General features: G+C 39.6%; 1 protein-coding gene across 2 annotated transcripts in view; it reads right to left on the bottom strand.

Moving 5' to 3' along the window:
• Positions 1–16,554, bottom strand: part of GALNT18 (polypeptide N-acetylgalactosaminyltransferase 18) — a gene marked incomplete at its 5' end in the record, with an annotated part of 240,618 nt that overhangs the window by 70,784 nt on the left and 153,280 nt on the right. For both annotated transcript variants that reach the window (XM_082484792.1, XM_082484791.1), the window contains 3 exons: positions 306–420; positions 2,899–3,096; positions 3,946–4,129. In XM_082484792.1, the coding sequence (XP_082340918.1) occupies positions 306–420; positions 2,899–3,096; positions 3,946–4,129 (497 nt within the window). The remainder of the gene's footprint in view (positions 1–305; positions 421–2,898; positions 3,097–3,945; positions 4,130–16,554) is intronic.

Genomic DNA, 16,554 nt, shown 5'->3' with positions numbered 1-16,554 from the left:
TCATAGGTAAGCAGGGAGTTTTAGGTATCACCTCTGCAGAATTCTAGCACTGTTACTTGGAGAGAAGAGTAATACCAAATTCTGTATTTCTATCCTTGTCCCAGATGAATTCTTTAAAAACCTATAGGAGCTTTTGCTTTTTTTTTTCTCCCCTCTCCTCAAATACAGCACTTTATGCTACTATAGAGCTGTGGACCTCCTTTGCATGCCATCATCCATACATTTTTGACATTTCCCCCCCCCCAATAAGAAGCAAGCTGCATTTTAAATGCAAGCCACCGCTGTTGGTGGGTTATATTCCTTACCCTGATTCCCAGCTCCACATTCTCTCCTCCGTATACTTCCATGCCTTCATCCAGTAAGCCAATCTCTTGGAAATATTCTCTATCTACTATGAAGCATCCAATCAGTGCAGGACTTCTGGAAGAATAAAACAGCAGCAACCAAAATTAACAGATAGAATGTGGACAATTTTATTATTCAGAAATAGGTTATAATTGCTGTGTCAAATGGTGCGTCAAGACACATTCTTAGGGAGGTGTTTCAAAACAGATTTATCTGGCTTTGTCTTCTAACGTTCTTGATTCTATGGTGAAATAAGCACCATTGAAGGAAAACAGACTCAAAATGATTGGACATATATATTCATCAGAACAGGTATGATTTCAGTGCGAACAATACTAGACTCAGGAGCCCCAACTTTGTTTCTGAGGCACCAGCCAGTCTGAGGACTTGCTAAGTCCTCAGGTTTCTTGTCTGTGATAATTAACAAGGATACCCAATGATGCACAGTTTCGTGTGTTTAGCCAGAAGCTAGGTTTTACAGCTAAGAAAACTTGTGTCTGTAAGCTTAAGTAAAAGAAAAGATTATTTCTTGAATCAGAACTTCCAGGTCAGGTTTTGCAATACAGAATCAAAAAACATCTGCGTGTACCTTGCCCTTACTGTGACATTAGTCTATTGTCCCAAGCCAAATTTAAACAAGTCACATATCTTTACCAAATCAGTAAGCTCTATTTATGTCATGACCTGAATTAGCCAACTTCTGCTACCGAGAGCCAATCTTAAGAAGGTAAGAGTTCAGGCACAGAGAATACAATTTTATGAGATGCAGTGGAAGATAATTTAGACTTTTCATTTTTCTCCTACTTTATAATCCACAATAGCAAGAAATAAAAATGTATTTTCTCATTATCATGCTGGTACCAGGAACTCTGGTAACAACAGGATATTAATTAGAAGTAGAGGGGAAATCATCCTGCATTTACTGGGAACATTCAAGCTACAATAAGAGTAGACATATGCTTTCAAACAGATTATAGGATGTCTTAATCACAAATTGTACAATTCCACTGAAATCTGTACATTTATGTCTTTAACTTGAAGTGCTATAGTACCCACTTCATAATAATGAAAGACTGTTTCTGATGTATTTATTAATGAAGAAAATAGCAGTTAACGTCACTTCAAAAATTATGCTTCTTTTATGACAAAGTACTTTTGCTTTTGGTGCTTTTTTTTTTTAAGTATTTTTCAGAGTACCTGCTTCCCTTCATTATAATTCTAAAAGCATATTGGAGGCATGACAGAAACATCGATCAAAACATGTGGCTTTTTTTTTGTTGTTGTTTTAATTATCCAGCACACACATACAGTGTATTGCACTGAATAAAAGGCACCAGGGAAAGGGCTAGGGAACAAACCTCAACATCCAGTATTCATAAAGGACATTCACTCCCCAATCTTCACATAGAACAGAGTTTTGGGGTAAAATGGAAAAGTAGATTTGTTCTTTATTCTGAATTTAAATACTCTTAACTTAAAAAGTCACCATAATTAATATAGGTTTGCCGCTCCAGAACTCAATAGAATACTTCAAAGCATTTTCATAATGTTAACAGACTTCATTAACACTGAGAACCATTTCTAATGATGTGGAAATTCCCACCCCTTTTCATGTTTGTCTGTGGCAAACCTGCGATTTTTTATCTCCTGCTTTCCAATGAGTCCTGTTCTAAAGAACAATATGTAGGTCAGTGCAGCTCAGGGTATCTAAGCTGACAACTCCCGAAAAAAGTTGTCTGCCTGAAAAGATGGAACCGCTGGATGAAACACACCCCTTACACTGACTGCATGGAAACTGGTCAGTGGTGATGACCCCCTTCACGCTGGCACTGCTATTTAAGATTCTGCTTTGTAGCTGGTGAAAACAGTCTTCGTACTTTCTGCAGAGAGCTAGACTACGGGTACCAGTGACCTCCTTGGTATGAATGCATAGCTTGAAGAAAGGCCTGGAATCTCAGTAGAGCTGCTGAGGGGATTCAGCAGATGGAGGTAAGTGTATTGTTCTGTACCAGCCTGACAATACTCTAGACAGGATAAGAAAGTACAGAGCTAGATTGAAATCAAAGCAAGGATCTAATACAGTCTTTGCTCACACACTGTCAGTGGACCAGCATTAACTCCTAAGGCATAAGACAGCTGTAAAGCTATGTGACAGTATTATAAAGAATACAGCTGTCAGATCAGTTCTGTTTTCATATAATGCATTTGTAAAGAAAATTCTGTTTCTGGCCCATTACCACTAAATTAGCATACAAGACATTTGGAGAAAGCAGTGCTGCTGAGCATTCAGGTCTACTATTTCACATCAGCTATGTGTTTTGCCCCATGCTAATAATAAGGAAACCTATTTTAAAAGATCTACTAAAAACCCAGTTTTCTTGATGACTGTGTAGGGGTCAAGGACAAAAGCTGAAGAGGACATCTCAAGGGCATTAAACTAATTTAACATTACAGTCAGTAAAAACTATTACATAGCTGAGACCACTCACCATCTGTCATATCTAAATGAGCATCGCCAGTGACACACTAATCTAGGTCACAGTTGCATGTTACCTTATTGGAGCAGTTGTGTTCTCCAGTTTCCACCATGACTTAGGAGGGTTCAGATATCGGCACCACAGCTCCCAGTCAAACCCCTGCGCGGAGAGGGGATACTCCTCTATTTCAAAATTATCATACTTAATGTTATCAAATGATGGAGAAATGACTCTTTTTCTGTTTTCTTTTATCCTAGCGAGCACTGGTTCAGCCCTAAAAAAAAAAAAAAAATAATGTTATGATCACGTCAGTAGAAGCATAGCACTGATGGAAATAGCAGCTTACGCTGTGTATTTCAGAAAGGGCGAAGTCTATATGTTCCCCACTCAGAGCTCCCTTTGTTTTGAGATGGAGTTTTGATAAAGCCGGATCTGCCCCAAAATAACACACTGCAATATTTCATCTAGGATGGCCTTTTATTAACCTCGATGTTAGCTGGTGAACGGAAGAAATGATAGCTGCTTATCACAGAGCATTTACAACCTTGCTACCCAATAACAGTAACTTTAGACTCTCAATATTATCAAGGACTTCAAGATCTGAGCTAATAATAGATCTATCCTAGGGACAGAAGCTCCTGCCTTTTTGCCATCATTTTTACGAAGAAGAAACAGAGATATTCAATCCAGACTGAACAAATTAAAACACGTGGTTTTAGTTATGCGCTGCTTTTCCACAGAGCAGCAACCTCAGTGCCAAAATACACTTCTTTGTTTACACGGTAGCACATAAAAGAAACATAGTATTTTTAATTAAAAGAAGTTAAAATTTCCCCTATGTGCAAAGGGTTACATTTTCGGAGGAGGTTTTTAACATGCGGTTTTCCAATATAGTTTAAATACATTAGACTAGCAGATAACTCACACTATAAAAATGGACCTAGATTATGTTACACACCACAAATACGTTTTTCATGCTTGTGTCCATGATTGTGTCTGAATCTTCATTAAAAAGATCAGAATGCTAATTCACCCTCTATATGCAAGAGAAACGCCATTCAGTAATTTATAAACACTGCTTGGAAAAGGTCCCTTGGTCAGAGACATTCAAGGATACACATACCAGCCCACATTAAATTCCACATGGGCATCAAAGAGAGCGACTACTGGTGCTGTGGCTACTCTCCATCCACTAACTCGAGATCGAATCAGCCCCTCTTGTTTGCTGTGTCGAACCACCTTGATGAAACCAGGCTTACGGGCATTCACTTCATCAACATACTTCTTCAGTTTCTCCTTGAGTTCTTCTGTGCAAAGGAAAGAAACAGATGTTAACAAGAAGTATCAGCTCGACAAGACGTAAAAACCTGTTCTTTCAGCAAAACAGGAGCAAAGCATGGAAATACTCTCTTTTGTTTTAACTACTAAGGATTCTCAAATATTCAAGTCTAAAAGGAGGCAAATAAGAAGGAGAAGGACCATAAATTATTTAGTAATAACAAATTCCAAGTTTTGCCTATGTGACTGACATCAGAATCCTGCCACAGTTTAACATGCCACAAAATAAAGCACTCAATCATAAAGTATCATAGCTACATAAGTGTATACTATGTTACTGTAGCAACAAGATAAGTATCTTATATTTCCAGAAAAATATGCCAATTATTATCCATGAACTTTCTTTACCAATCTTTCAAGAAAAAGAGTAAGAATAAAATGAATTATTTATCCCTTTTCCATTTTTCTTCCTAAACTTTGACAGCTCTTTTCTATCTCTACTAAAAATTCCCATGATTTCTGTTCTTTTCTCAGGAGAACAAAGATTAGTAGAAGTACTGCAGGAGAATAATTCCTAATTAAAATATGATAACTTCTTAACAGCTATCGTATCTCTGGACCATTACATGAGAAAATCCAACATGTAGAGCTGAAATGTGCTGTTCACTACTATTACTAATTGAAAACACTGTTCATGACTATTCCTATGTTCTATTCATTTTATGGTACCACTCAGAATTCCCTTGGTGTTATTAAGGTCCCTTTCTTCCTAATCTCTCAACAAATCCAGAAATGTCTTTGCTGTGACGCAGAATAATACTCCCGTGGTTACAATGCTAAACTGGATATCATCAAATCTGCATTAAAAGCTCAATGCTCTCCAGCCCTTTCTGTGAAACCTTGAGCAAGCCACTTAATTTCTCCATAATCAATTCCCCTCCTTTTCAGTCCATTTAGACTTTAAACTCTAGTACCTAGAGCCCTGGGGCACCGGGCTGAGGGGAAGTCGCATCAGACAAGGGATGGCACCAGAGCCCAGCGGAGGAAAGAATAGTCAGCAGTGTGGGTGGGAGTACAACTTCTGCCATGTTGGCTGGCCCAAATTGCTTCCCAATAAAATACAACAGGATTTTTCTTTTAAACCTAGCCAATGGGTCTTTCCCTACCATTATTTTGCTGGCATTAGCAATGCAATCTGCTCCTAGCTATGCATCAGGGGGACATTTCTGCATTAAGCCAGGTAGCTTCTCAACGTGATAAGCCAACCACTCTGGGAACTGGTCGCCTCAAACAGATCTGGACAACTAGAATGGTTAGTGCAACTGAAAATTAAAAGCAAGCACACTTCATTAACTCCTCGGAAAGGAGGTGGATGTGTCCTCCCTCAGGCTAACAAAGCAGAACAGAGCTGTTTCACAAGGTGTTCTCTAACCTAAAGACTTAAATCCATATGACCTTAGTGGACCTACTTCTCTGAGGATATGGAGGAAAGGACAAGATGGTCAAGTACAGACCCCTTAAATTCACCCCTCTTTGTAAAGACTCTCAAATAGCAACCAGGCATGGTACTCTTGCAGCTGGTTCCACTGATATTACAGGACTGTGCATGCCGCATGCCTTTGCGTAAATTAACTCCCTGTATGGAAGTGAGAGAATACCAAAGGAAAGTCCTGATACTTAGAGTTTTACAAGAAGTATAAAGAAATAATCTGATGACCATGTATATCACAGTCCTTAAACTGCAGCTATAATTTAGAAAAGGAATCGATATATTCCTAGAATTTTCGATATTGTACTACCAAAATCGATTCAAATTATTTATCTATGGCTGCATCACCTTGAATAAACAATATGAGACATTAACACACATACCACAGAGCACTATTCTACTTCGTATTATATTTGCTGCGTGTTGATCAATACACTTTTTTCCCTTATAAAGTAAAAAAAAATCTTATTCAGGTTTTCTATCATGCTTGTGCAAAGCCACATATTCTTGTTGTTCATCCTCTAACACAGATTTGTAGCAAGCACAAAACTATCAAACCAACCTCTAGCTAACAGCACTTTAAATTCAGAAGATGACATTTACATTACTGAAATTGTGCCCACCTAAAAATAGTGCAAAAGAGTTGTCTATTCCCCAAATTTAACATTGCGGAGGATGAATATCAAAACATGAAGATCAAAGCTTTGTTCTCAGTGTAAGTGGCTGTTCATAGCTTTGCAATACCAGGAAGCTTTATTTGCCACAACAATGCAGCATCACCATTGAGTATAAAATATATAAAAGGAAAGCAGGCTCTAATCAAAGAATTGAAAATCAGTACCCTTGATAGAGTCACTCTTCTCTCAATCGTCTCCGTTTTTAGCAAGTGGGCTATTCTTACTCCTGTCATATACTTTTCCTAATGCGGACTAACTTTATAAGCTTGAGTAAACACAAAATCTTTTTCATAGCTAGGTGTATAGTATGGAAATAGGTGGAAATGGAATAGAACCCAAATCTTGGTTTGCCACCAGCATGACTTGAGCTGCACATTATAGCTGTGACATTTGCTAGGCAGTACATTGTCATGGTTTGAGGTAAACCAGAACCAATTCTGTTCAGTAACTTCACTTTTTAGCTAGGCCTCTCTAACTACTGAAATTAGCAGCATATTGTGTGGACACTGTTCTCTCTCTGACTGATAAGACCTGTGTTTATAGTTGATGCCAAGGCATGGTATGCAGAGAGGCTCCTGCTTATACTTCCACTTAGTGCTGTAACACCCAAGGGCAGCTAACTTTGTTATTTGCCCCATTGGAGGGTTGGAAACGGAAAAGGGTAGAGAGGTCCCATCTGTGGGGAGGAGCGGACAGGACAGGTGATCCAAAACTGACCGACAGGATATTCCATCCCATCTGCCTCATGCTCAGCATAAAAGCCGAGTGATCGAAGGGTCAGCCCTCTTTCTTCAATGGCTGGTGTTTGAGAAGGACTGTCTGTTTGTCTGCCTTTGATCCTGATTCTGATCTTGAATCCAGATCCGGAATTCAGTTCCCATCTGTCACTGAGTCCGGTCTGGGACTTCCCCAGTGCCAGCCAGTGACATGATTGTTATCCTGGGAGCTTGATACAGTTTTGCATATATATTTCATTATTCCCATTTTATTTTATTATTAATATTTCATTAAAGTAGTTTAGATCCTTTTAAACTCATGAGTCTCTTTCTCTGTCTTCGGCCTCTCTTTAGAGAGGTGTGTGGGGGGGGGGGGGGAGCATCTATCGTTTGCCCAGTGGCTGGTTTGGCCTAAACCATGACATACATAAATTCTAAATTTCTGGTTACACTGCAGCTTTTTGCAAATGAAGTGGCCTGAGAGAGTCTCAGGGGAACTTTGCAGGCTTACCCATGGTCAGTGAGTATGGAGGAATCCTGGACTTCGGTATCGGCCTCAGGAGGTGGAGGAAATGGCTGCCTTTTACTTAATCTTCAGTACTGGCCCACAAGCAGCAACTTACTCCATAGCAAGTCCACAGGAGACAAAGCAGTATTTTGCAGTCAGACATTTTCTGGCCTTTGTTATTTAAAACAGATTACCCTTCCTTTGCAAAGGCAGAGTGCTGAGCAGAGCATTTTGTGCACCCTTTGTCTTACAAAACCTATTGGGCAGACACTCCCAGAAGAAAGGATAAGTCTACTAAAAAAATGCATCATTTTCACTCAGACACAGGACACAGCAGACATGTAAATGAAGCTAAAAAAGTCACTGTTTTGGGAAAAACATTAAAGATGCCCTAGCAGGATACTTAAGCTTTTTTCATGCATTCCATGTTTTCCTGAGTTTTACATGAGAAATCTGAATTCAATTGTCTTTGACAGTTTTAGAGCACCCTGCCCAACTGGACTGAATGATGGGACTCTCCCCCTAGAACTGATCAGCCTGATGGTCTTCAGCAATATATTTTTAACCCATGCTCTGCTTTTTCCCACTTCAGAGACGTTGCCTGAATAATAAACAGTCTTTTTCATTAATTATTGTGCTTCACTGCTTTATGCCACCATAGGGAGAAGAAAGGGAATGAGCAAATGTGTCATCTTCAATACACTGTTGATTTGGTTTCTAATTATGGAAACAAACAGGCTTATAAAGATAGATGTGTTTGCCTTTCAGTGCAGAATCTCTCAAATAAGGACTCAATTTGACTAAGCTGAATGAGTATCTGCAGTTGGAGAGAAACAGCAGACATATATGGAATGGGAAAATGGTGCCGAACTGGTGCTTGGAAATGCTGCACTCTACCACCTGTCTCTATATGGTACAGATGTCTGGAGAGCCCAGCACAACTCTCCTCATAAATGTAGAAAACATAATTAATGTGCCATAATTATTTTTAATATTAACATAATTAAGTTATAATACTTCCAAGAGGTTGGTTGTTTTTTTTTAACAAATCCACAAAGATTTTGTTTCTCAAGTTTCCCTATTCAGCACAACAAAGCAGTGCTAAAGAATTCATGCAACTTTGCCTTCATAGGAAGGGGCAGAAGCAGGAGGGGATGAAGGCAGGGATCATAAGGTGTCAGCCATCCCACAGCTACAGAGATTGTATGTGAAGGGATCATTTAGTTCACGAAAATCCCTTCACAAGCCATCTTTCTTTCAGGATATGGTCTGAGAGAATGGTGGCTTGAGAGATGCCCCGGCAATGCAACTGCTCTCCTTGCAATACTGCAGCTTGCCTGGCTTGTGTGAGTGGCCAGTCTTAGCTCAGAGGGGTGACCTGGACCACAGTCCTGCCTTCTCTTCAAATGCTGGAGGGTTGTGGCCGGCAATACAATATGGAAAAGATTTCTCACATATGCCCCATGGAGTTTCTCAGAAGGAAAACCATCTACAGATCGTGCTCTTTGCCCAGTCGCATGCAAGCGGCCTACGTTCTGTATGCCTCCACCCTCCCTGAATTGGGAAGTTATCAGGCTAGATGCTCAACGATGCAAGGTGCCTTAGCTCCATGGGACTCCAGTGTCCTACAGCAGCTGTGGATCTGTCCCCAGACTGAATTTTAAAGTTATTGATACAAACAGTGTTGTCATAAATAATAAATTACTGCCTCACATTTATAGAGAAGTAGCTTAAAGAACAGTCAATTAAGCCTTACTTTCAATAACTTTCATGCTTTAACGTACTCCCATTCTGAGGGCTTAAATGAGTCCTCACATCTCAGAACAATTACATTTCTAAAATCTGACACTCATGCTTTGCTGAGACAGATGCATTTTACTGGCTTTTTAAAGCTCTTCCTCTTAGCTGTAAGTTTGCCAACAGAGCTAAAATGATAAATAAATAAATAAAAGCTCTCTCATAACTCTATGAATTTTCTAAAATCTAAAAGTCCCTGTTGACTTCAGTGCAGCAGAATGCATGCTGGATGTTTTTGCCATCCCTGCAAGCCTTGTGCTTTTACCTTTAGGGAAAAAATTATTTCCATGTCAAAGGCCCAGGAATTACCATGTCCCTCTTTAACCTTAGCACTTGGCAAAAACATGGTTTCTTTTACTGTGAAGGGGAAGAAATTATTCTTCAGTACAGAATGGTGTTTAACGTAACCATTGTTCTCCCCTGTGCCAGAAATTGTGGATTGACACATTACACGAAAGGGGCAAAATCCTGCCAATTCATTATTTTTATGCTCTGCCTTTCTGTGTTCATTGAGCTGCCTAGAAGGCAGACTCTGGTCCCCAGGTAAAGAACCATCTCTAATATTTTCTTGGATCATAAAGGACACTTTTAAAGGCAAATCAGTACAGCAGCTGCAGGAATAAAGTGGAGCTACTGCCTGTCTCGGAGCCAAGAGACCACTGGTCAGTTTGCCCCCGGCAAGGATCCCAGCGCCTTCCTGAACGCCCTGTGCAGTAGGTCAGAATGGGATCCACGGCCTTGCACCAAGGCAAAACAGCCAACTGGCAGAGCACGAGAAGTCAGCACACCATGAAAGCTGCTGCCATACTAGGAGCATCTCAGCAGGTACACCTTGCATGAAAGGCAAGTAAACTGGCAAAAAGACAGAATTCGCACAAACCAATTCATTTTAAACAAAGATTTTTCTATCTTCTTCATCTGATTATTTGTGGCCCAAAGTCTTAGGAACAGGAAGAGCTGCTTTTCCACTCTTCCAATAGCAATTTTATAGCCTTTAGAAAAGCAGAATGTGTTAACATAGCTAAGTTTCTTTCTGGCAAATAAAGCAAGCCTGTTATACCCGGTTTGCTGCAAAAAACCCCAAAGCCTCTCTTCCCTTTCAGTCACTCTGTAGGCATACAACCTGAATTCATGGCAGCAGCTAGGCGTGTAAGAAAAACTGTTTGCTGCACTTTATCTAATAGGCTTGTACATTGGATTATGTCATTTATTTCGTATGCAGCTCAGTGCTTCATAATTTTTTATTTTCCTTTCCTCTGGCCCCTTATCTTTCATGCTCAAGTGATCACCTCTCATCTCTGTAGCAGAAGCAGATAATTCCAAATGGAAAATATTTATAACCAGATAGAGGCATGTCATTTGTAATGCACATGTGTATATAGAATGCTTGCAACAGAGGGCAACAACGCACAAACAGATAACGAGGGCCTGCTGTGCACACGTATTTAATAACCTCAAGTTATCTGGTAACAGATAAACCACCCAAGGGAAATTACCAATGTGATGCAAGGAATTGATTTGGACAGACCTCAAAAACAAAAAAAGCAGTATAGTCCCTTTCCTCCATTACTATACCTAACTTGCATTGTTGACAGAGATGCATAATCTAATCTCAGAAGTTCAGGCTATCCACATGTAAAGCCAGATAGCGTAATGAACTTTCACAGTCACAACCTTTGCATTCAACAATCCGAAGTCTCAGCTGCTGCCAAATCTCCCCAGGTTTATTAAGATAAACGACACTCACAACAATTCATTCCAGCTCACACCTCGGACTACAAGCCAAGGATTTCTTTAGACTAGCACATGAACAGCACCCTTCTCCCACAATAAAAGCAGAAAAAATACACATTTCCCTCCTCAGCCCCTACACACAGACACACTTTCAATTGCACAGGAGAATCCAGTGGAGATGAGTGGGAAGCACACGTTGCTTTCCAAGGGGTTGATGAGGGCTGCTTTTTTAGGTGCGTTCTCAGGTCACCTCACAAACATCATATCTATGCATGCAAAGGGCTTAGGTGGACATGTCGCTGAATTCTCTTGGTGGTTGTAAGGCCCTGGGAATCTGACAGCACAAGAACCATGTATCAGCAAATAATTCCACTTCAAAACAGTAATCAGTAAACTAGCATGCCTCTGAACACAAAGCAGGCTTTGCAGAAGAGACCTGCGCCAGTAACTATTTCTTGAGCGATCTAACAAACATGTACACTGCTTGGGTTCATTTTGGTTTTTTTTTTCTAAATGATGCATAGTTCCAACCCTAGCCATGAAAGGGGGGTCCTATCTAGAAATATTGCTGCACCTTAATAAATCCCAATAGTATGGGAAGAACAATGAAAATAATCTTTTGGAAACTGTGGTAGCTGAACATCATGTTATGGAGGAGGGGGATACTGGAGAAAGAAATACTACCTCTGTTATTTTTTGTTAGTACTATTCTCTTGTAGTAGTGTCTTTATAATAAGGGCTGTAAATTCCTTTTATTTCCCTTTTATTATTTATTAGAGTACTGTTCAAAGACAGTGCATCCTGTCATAAGTATCACCAAGCCAACATTTCAGCAGCAGAGTATCTTGCAACACTTTGCACGACAGAGAGATAAATTGAGATGCCAGATGAATCTGCAAGGTCACATCAGAAGTTGCGGAAGGGAAGGAACAGAACCTGGGTCTCCCAAATTCCAGGGCAGTGCATTAATACTGCTTGATTTCCCTGAGGCTGTGATTCTGCAGCTTGAGCCATGGCCCATATGGAGCCCAGAGAACTCTGTGCAGTGCAAGAGATCATCTACATCACTGGGTCAGGATTAAGAGGCAGCTGATATCTGGAGCTCTTTTTAACGTCAACAGAAATGCATTACAACAAAGGAATTAAACACGGCCCTCCTGTTACTCTAACAAGGGGAGAGACTCACATGCTTACCTCCGAGTACAAAGTAGAGTTTGCTAAGGGTGTTAACATCAACAGAGGAAAAGAAAATAATTCTGCTCTAAGGTGAACATTCCTTCAAGCTCTTCAGTGAATTTAAATGTATGTGGCAAGGCAGGACTAATAAGAAAAGCAAATTAGAAAGCTCACAACTGAAAATAAAAGCCAGTTGGGTGTGTATGTGCTTACACCAGCGAACATGCAAACACAAGCTAAAAGTAGAAGGGGGATTTTCCAAACACTGCCAATTGTTACCAACTGCCATACAAACAACAAAGCAAAGGTACAGAGGCTGCTATGTATCTCTTCATGGCAACACCAAGAACACTTCAACCAGAAAGGTGTTTAAATCTTCAAAATATCTCCAAGCACAGACCTGTAATTATATAATCTTAATTGCTCCACTCAACTTACTGATTGCTAGATGTTTGAATTGATCTCAGCAGGAACACTATTCCACCCTGGTTTACTGTGTATGACCGCTTCCCATTTAGGGACTGTTACTGGGTATATTATGACCACAATAATGTGACCACAACCATGGTTAAACCTGGTCAGGAACAAGCACTACCACTGAATTCAGACATTCATATCACATCTGATACAAGAACAACTTCTGATATTTATTTAGATACGATAGTTTTGGAAAGGAAGCATAAAGTGAGAAGTAGACAAGCACCAAGACTGTGCATTAGAGGTGACACAGTGAATAGAATGCACCGCTGAAATAACCACTGCCAAAACTCTGAGTTCATAATTTCATTTCTTAGTGTTCCTGGATTCATTTGTAAAATGACCTTTAAATGTTAAAAAGAAGTGTCTGAGAAATGCATTCTAGTCCCAGCTGGATAGCAGCTGTTTCCAGTAATCTAAGTGGCTTTTTTTTCCCCAATATACGGTATTTAATTCTAATCTATTTCTTGGATGTGAACAGAACAGAAAAATCACTATTCAGAAAAAAGAAACTAAATGTCTGAACAGAGCCAGAGCAGACTGTATAAATCTAGAAAAATACAATCTAAAGAGCACATTAGAAATACTCTGTATTTCTATAACCGTAAGATGCAGCAAGCCGCTTGCTGTAGTGTAAACTTGATAAATAATCATGAGTCCAAGAAGCAGTGTGGCAGTTCATGTTATAACAGATACATATGGAAAAAAAACCTGCCAATTAAAACACAATAATACAAATGTAACTACTTTATTTCTGGAGTGGATTCAGAGGAAATCAGTCACATAAGTTGCATTAAAAATGGAACATGCAAATATGCAGTTAGAAATGAAGCAGAGCTGCTCTCTGGATCAAACCTCTCTCTAACAGCAAGGATGTTGAGAATAGGACTGTAAAAGGAAGAGGAAATAGAAAGTAATCACAGAATACTTCTGGTTCAAAGGGACCTCTGCCATTCAAGCCTCAACTCAAAGCAGGTCCAATTAAACAATGTTAAGTAACATTTGCTATTAAACAGTTATTTAAAAGAATGCCAGAGAGCATTAAAAGATAGGTTTTGGTTTTAATACATAGGATGGCCTTGCACGCCACATTGTTTTTTATGAAAATCTTACTTTACCTCAAAATTTATAATTCAACTTCAAACTCATTGAATAGAATTACTTCCTTGGGACCAAACCAGTAGCTAGCATGCACCAAACCTGATGATATTGTGAGAGCATCCTTGGGGGTCAGGAAAGCAATAACACTATTTCTCCTTTTGAGATCTCACTCTACAAACTAAAGTGCAGTTAAGGAAAACGAAACCAAATCACCTTCTGCGGTGCATTTTTTTAACTATGTCCAAGTGTAGAGTTGTCAGCTCTTCTTTTGAATGACTGACTCTTACTCTACCAGAGAATGCTTACACATCAGATGCAAAATGTTCTGTCCATATTCCATGTCAGAAAGATTGATTTCTTGACTACCTGTGATGATGTTGTGCGTGACCTGCCCCCCTTCAAAGGTGGACTGCCACTTGCAGAAGAATGCAATTCACCACAGCAATAGCAATACAGCACCCAGTACACCAAGGAGCAACACAGCCTGCCTGGGCAGGAGGGCTCTTTTTGACAGATGGGATTAGTTCTCAGAAAGGACTTGTTTTTACATCAGCAGAGCTGCATTCAGACAAGATGTTTCTGTCAACAGACAAAAGAAAAAAAAAAAGGGAAATTATACCAGTATGAGCATTTTTTGTTCGTTATTCTAATGGCTAATATGTTGCCGGCAATGCAAAGAAGAATAGATCGGATAATACCACTTGCAAGTAAAAATTTTACAGGGTGAGATATTGATATCACTGACGTTTCAATGAGAACTTTTCAGAAGAAACTGTTACGTGTCCAGGACCTGAATGCAACGTCATACATGACATCATAGCAAGCGCAAGTTATAATTAGCCCTTGTAAAAGCCAGCTCTCACATGCCCTTGTATTATATCATATAGTCTTGAAAAGTTCTGCTGAACACAATGTATTACATCACACATCCGTCAGAATCTGCTAACTAACCTGTCATAAAAAGAAAGGGCAGGACCTATCCCATCACATGCCAAGCAAGCAAAGAGCAGCATTCCTCCTACAATCATAGGAGGAATGTCACCTCACAGACCACTGCCAAGTTAATTTGGGACAATCTGGTACCTATCTACTGTGCTATTTAAGTCATGGGTTTTAATTCACATTATTTGACTAACTTGGAAATTATAATGTCTCCTTTTTGAAACTTCCTAAAAATATGGACAAAATCCAAATAGTTCTTACTCCTGTAAAGCACCCATTCAAATCAGAAATTATTTGGTTTGAATACCATAAGAGCTGCAGGGTTTGTTTCTATCTAAAGATAGATCTATCAAAAGTTTCTATCGAAAGTTTCTATCTATCTAAAGATAGAAACTGGTTTTTTGGAAGAATCACTATGTACATTTTGAAATTAAACAACAAATTCTGGCTTGCTTCTTTCCCAGCATATTTGATTACTCCTTAGGAGTAACACAGTACTGGGACCGTGCTATTTGGTAGCTGTGGAAAACCTCTAAATCCGGCATATATGATCTCCAAGTAAAGGACTGCTTATTATAATAGTTTATCATCCACTGCTTCCTAAAAATCCTAAACTCCAAGTCTTAAGAGAACACAACAGCATACAATTTGTAGCTTTAGATGAAATACATCATCATGCAACAAATTATTCCAAGCCTTTCATCAGCTATTATCAAAAATTTCTCTGTAGGCATTTAATCACATTCTATCCATTAGTTTTAAAGAAATGTTTGGAGTTTAATTGTTATATTGCCAATGTTGCTTATGCCCTGTCTTTTTGCATCAGAAACATATGAGGGACAGTAGCAGCAACCCTTACGTTTTCTGAAAAAAAAAAAAAAAAGGCAAGGCATTAAAAATAACCCAGGCATTACCTTGAAACTAAAGTTCTTAATACCTTTTCAATTCACAATAGAGGAACAGCATTGTTACTAGCATCCTACTGCAGTCTGGGAAAGATTTGGTTAAATCCTGCTTAATTGGGAGTACGTTATTTTAAAATTAAAGTATGTTAATCTGGCTACTAGCATGCCTCCCAGCAGGGTGAAAACCTTGCTTGCATAAAACATGAGCATAGAACACACACCAGCCTTGCTTTTCCAGCTCCCCAGAAACAACCAGCAGTAGTGTCAATATTTTTTGACGTTCCAAGCAGTGAAAGTGTTTTTTCACTGTGATGAGATAGGGCAGAATTCCACCGACTCCAGCACTCTCTCCTAGAATTTGGAGTGAGCAGCCAGAGGCTCAGGTGACGGGGCTGCTCCAGGTTTCTGTTTTACACTGCAGGTGGCTGGAACTCCCAGTACCTGGTCTGGACTGCAGGAAGCAGGCTGGGCTACCAGTTCAAGTTCTCATCTCATCAGCAAACGCAGAGCTGGTTGGTGCCGGCTGAGAAACCCACGAGGAAATGCACAGCACTTCTGGATCTGCTGCCTGGGATTCAGCGGGTAGCAGTCCTCTCTCTGAATTGGTCACACATCAACACCTGACACCGCCAAGGGCAGCAGCTCATGAGATGCTAAGGATAATGGTCACAGAAAATGGACCGAAATCAAAAGCGTGAACTGGGCACTGAAATGACAGATCTTGCAAGATCCCACTAAAGAGCATTTCCACAGGGGACGATGACAATGCCTACATTTAACAAAAACATTTAAACATTTTCATTGAGTATTAGGCAAACAAGAGTCCAGAAGAATATTCTTGAATTATAATTTCTCTTACTAATATTTACCTACATTACAACAGGCTTGTTCATCTTTTGCGTTCTGGTAAACATTGCATTAATTTTAGTTCG

Source organism: Vanellus vanellus (genome assembly GCF_965231255.1).
Source record: "Vanellus vanellus genome assembly, chromosome: 6".
Lineage (NCBI taxonomy): Eukaryota > Metazoa > Chordata > Aves > Charadriiformes > Charadriidae > Vanellus > Vanellus vanellus.
The sequence above is the reverse complement of the archived record's forward strand: the minus strand, read 5'-3'. Positions and strand labels throughout refer to the sequence as shown.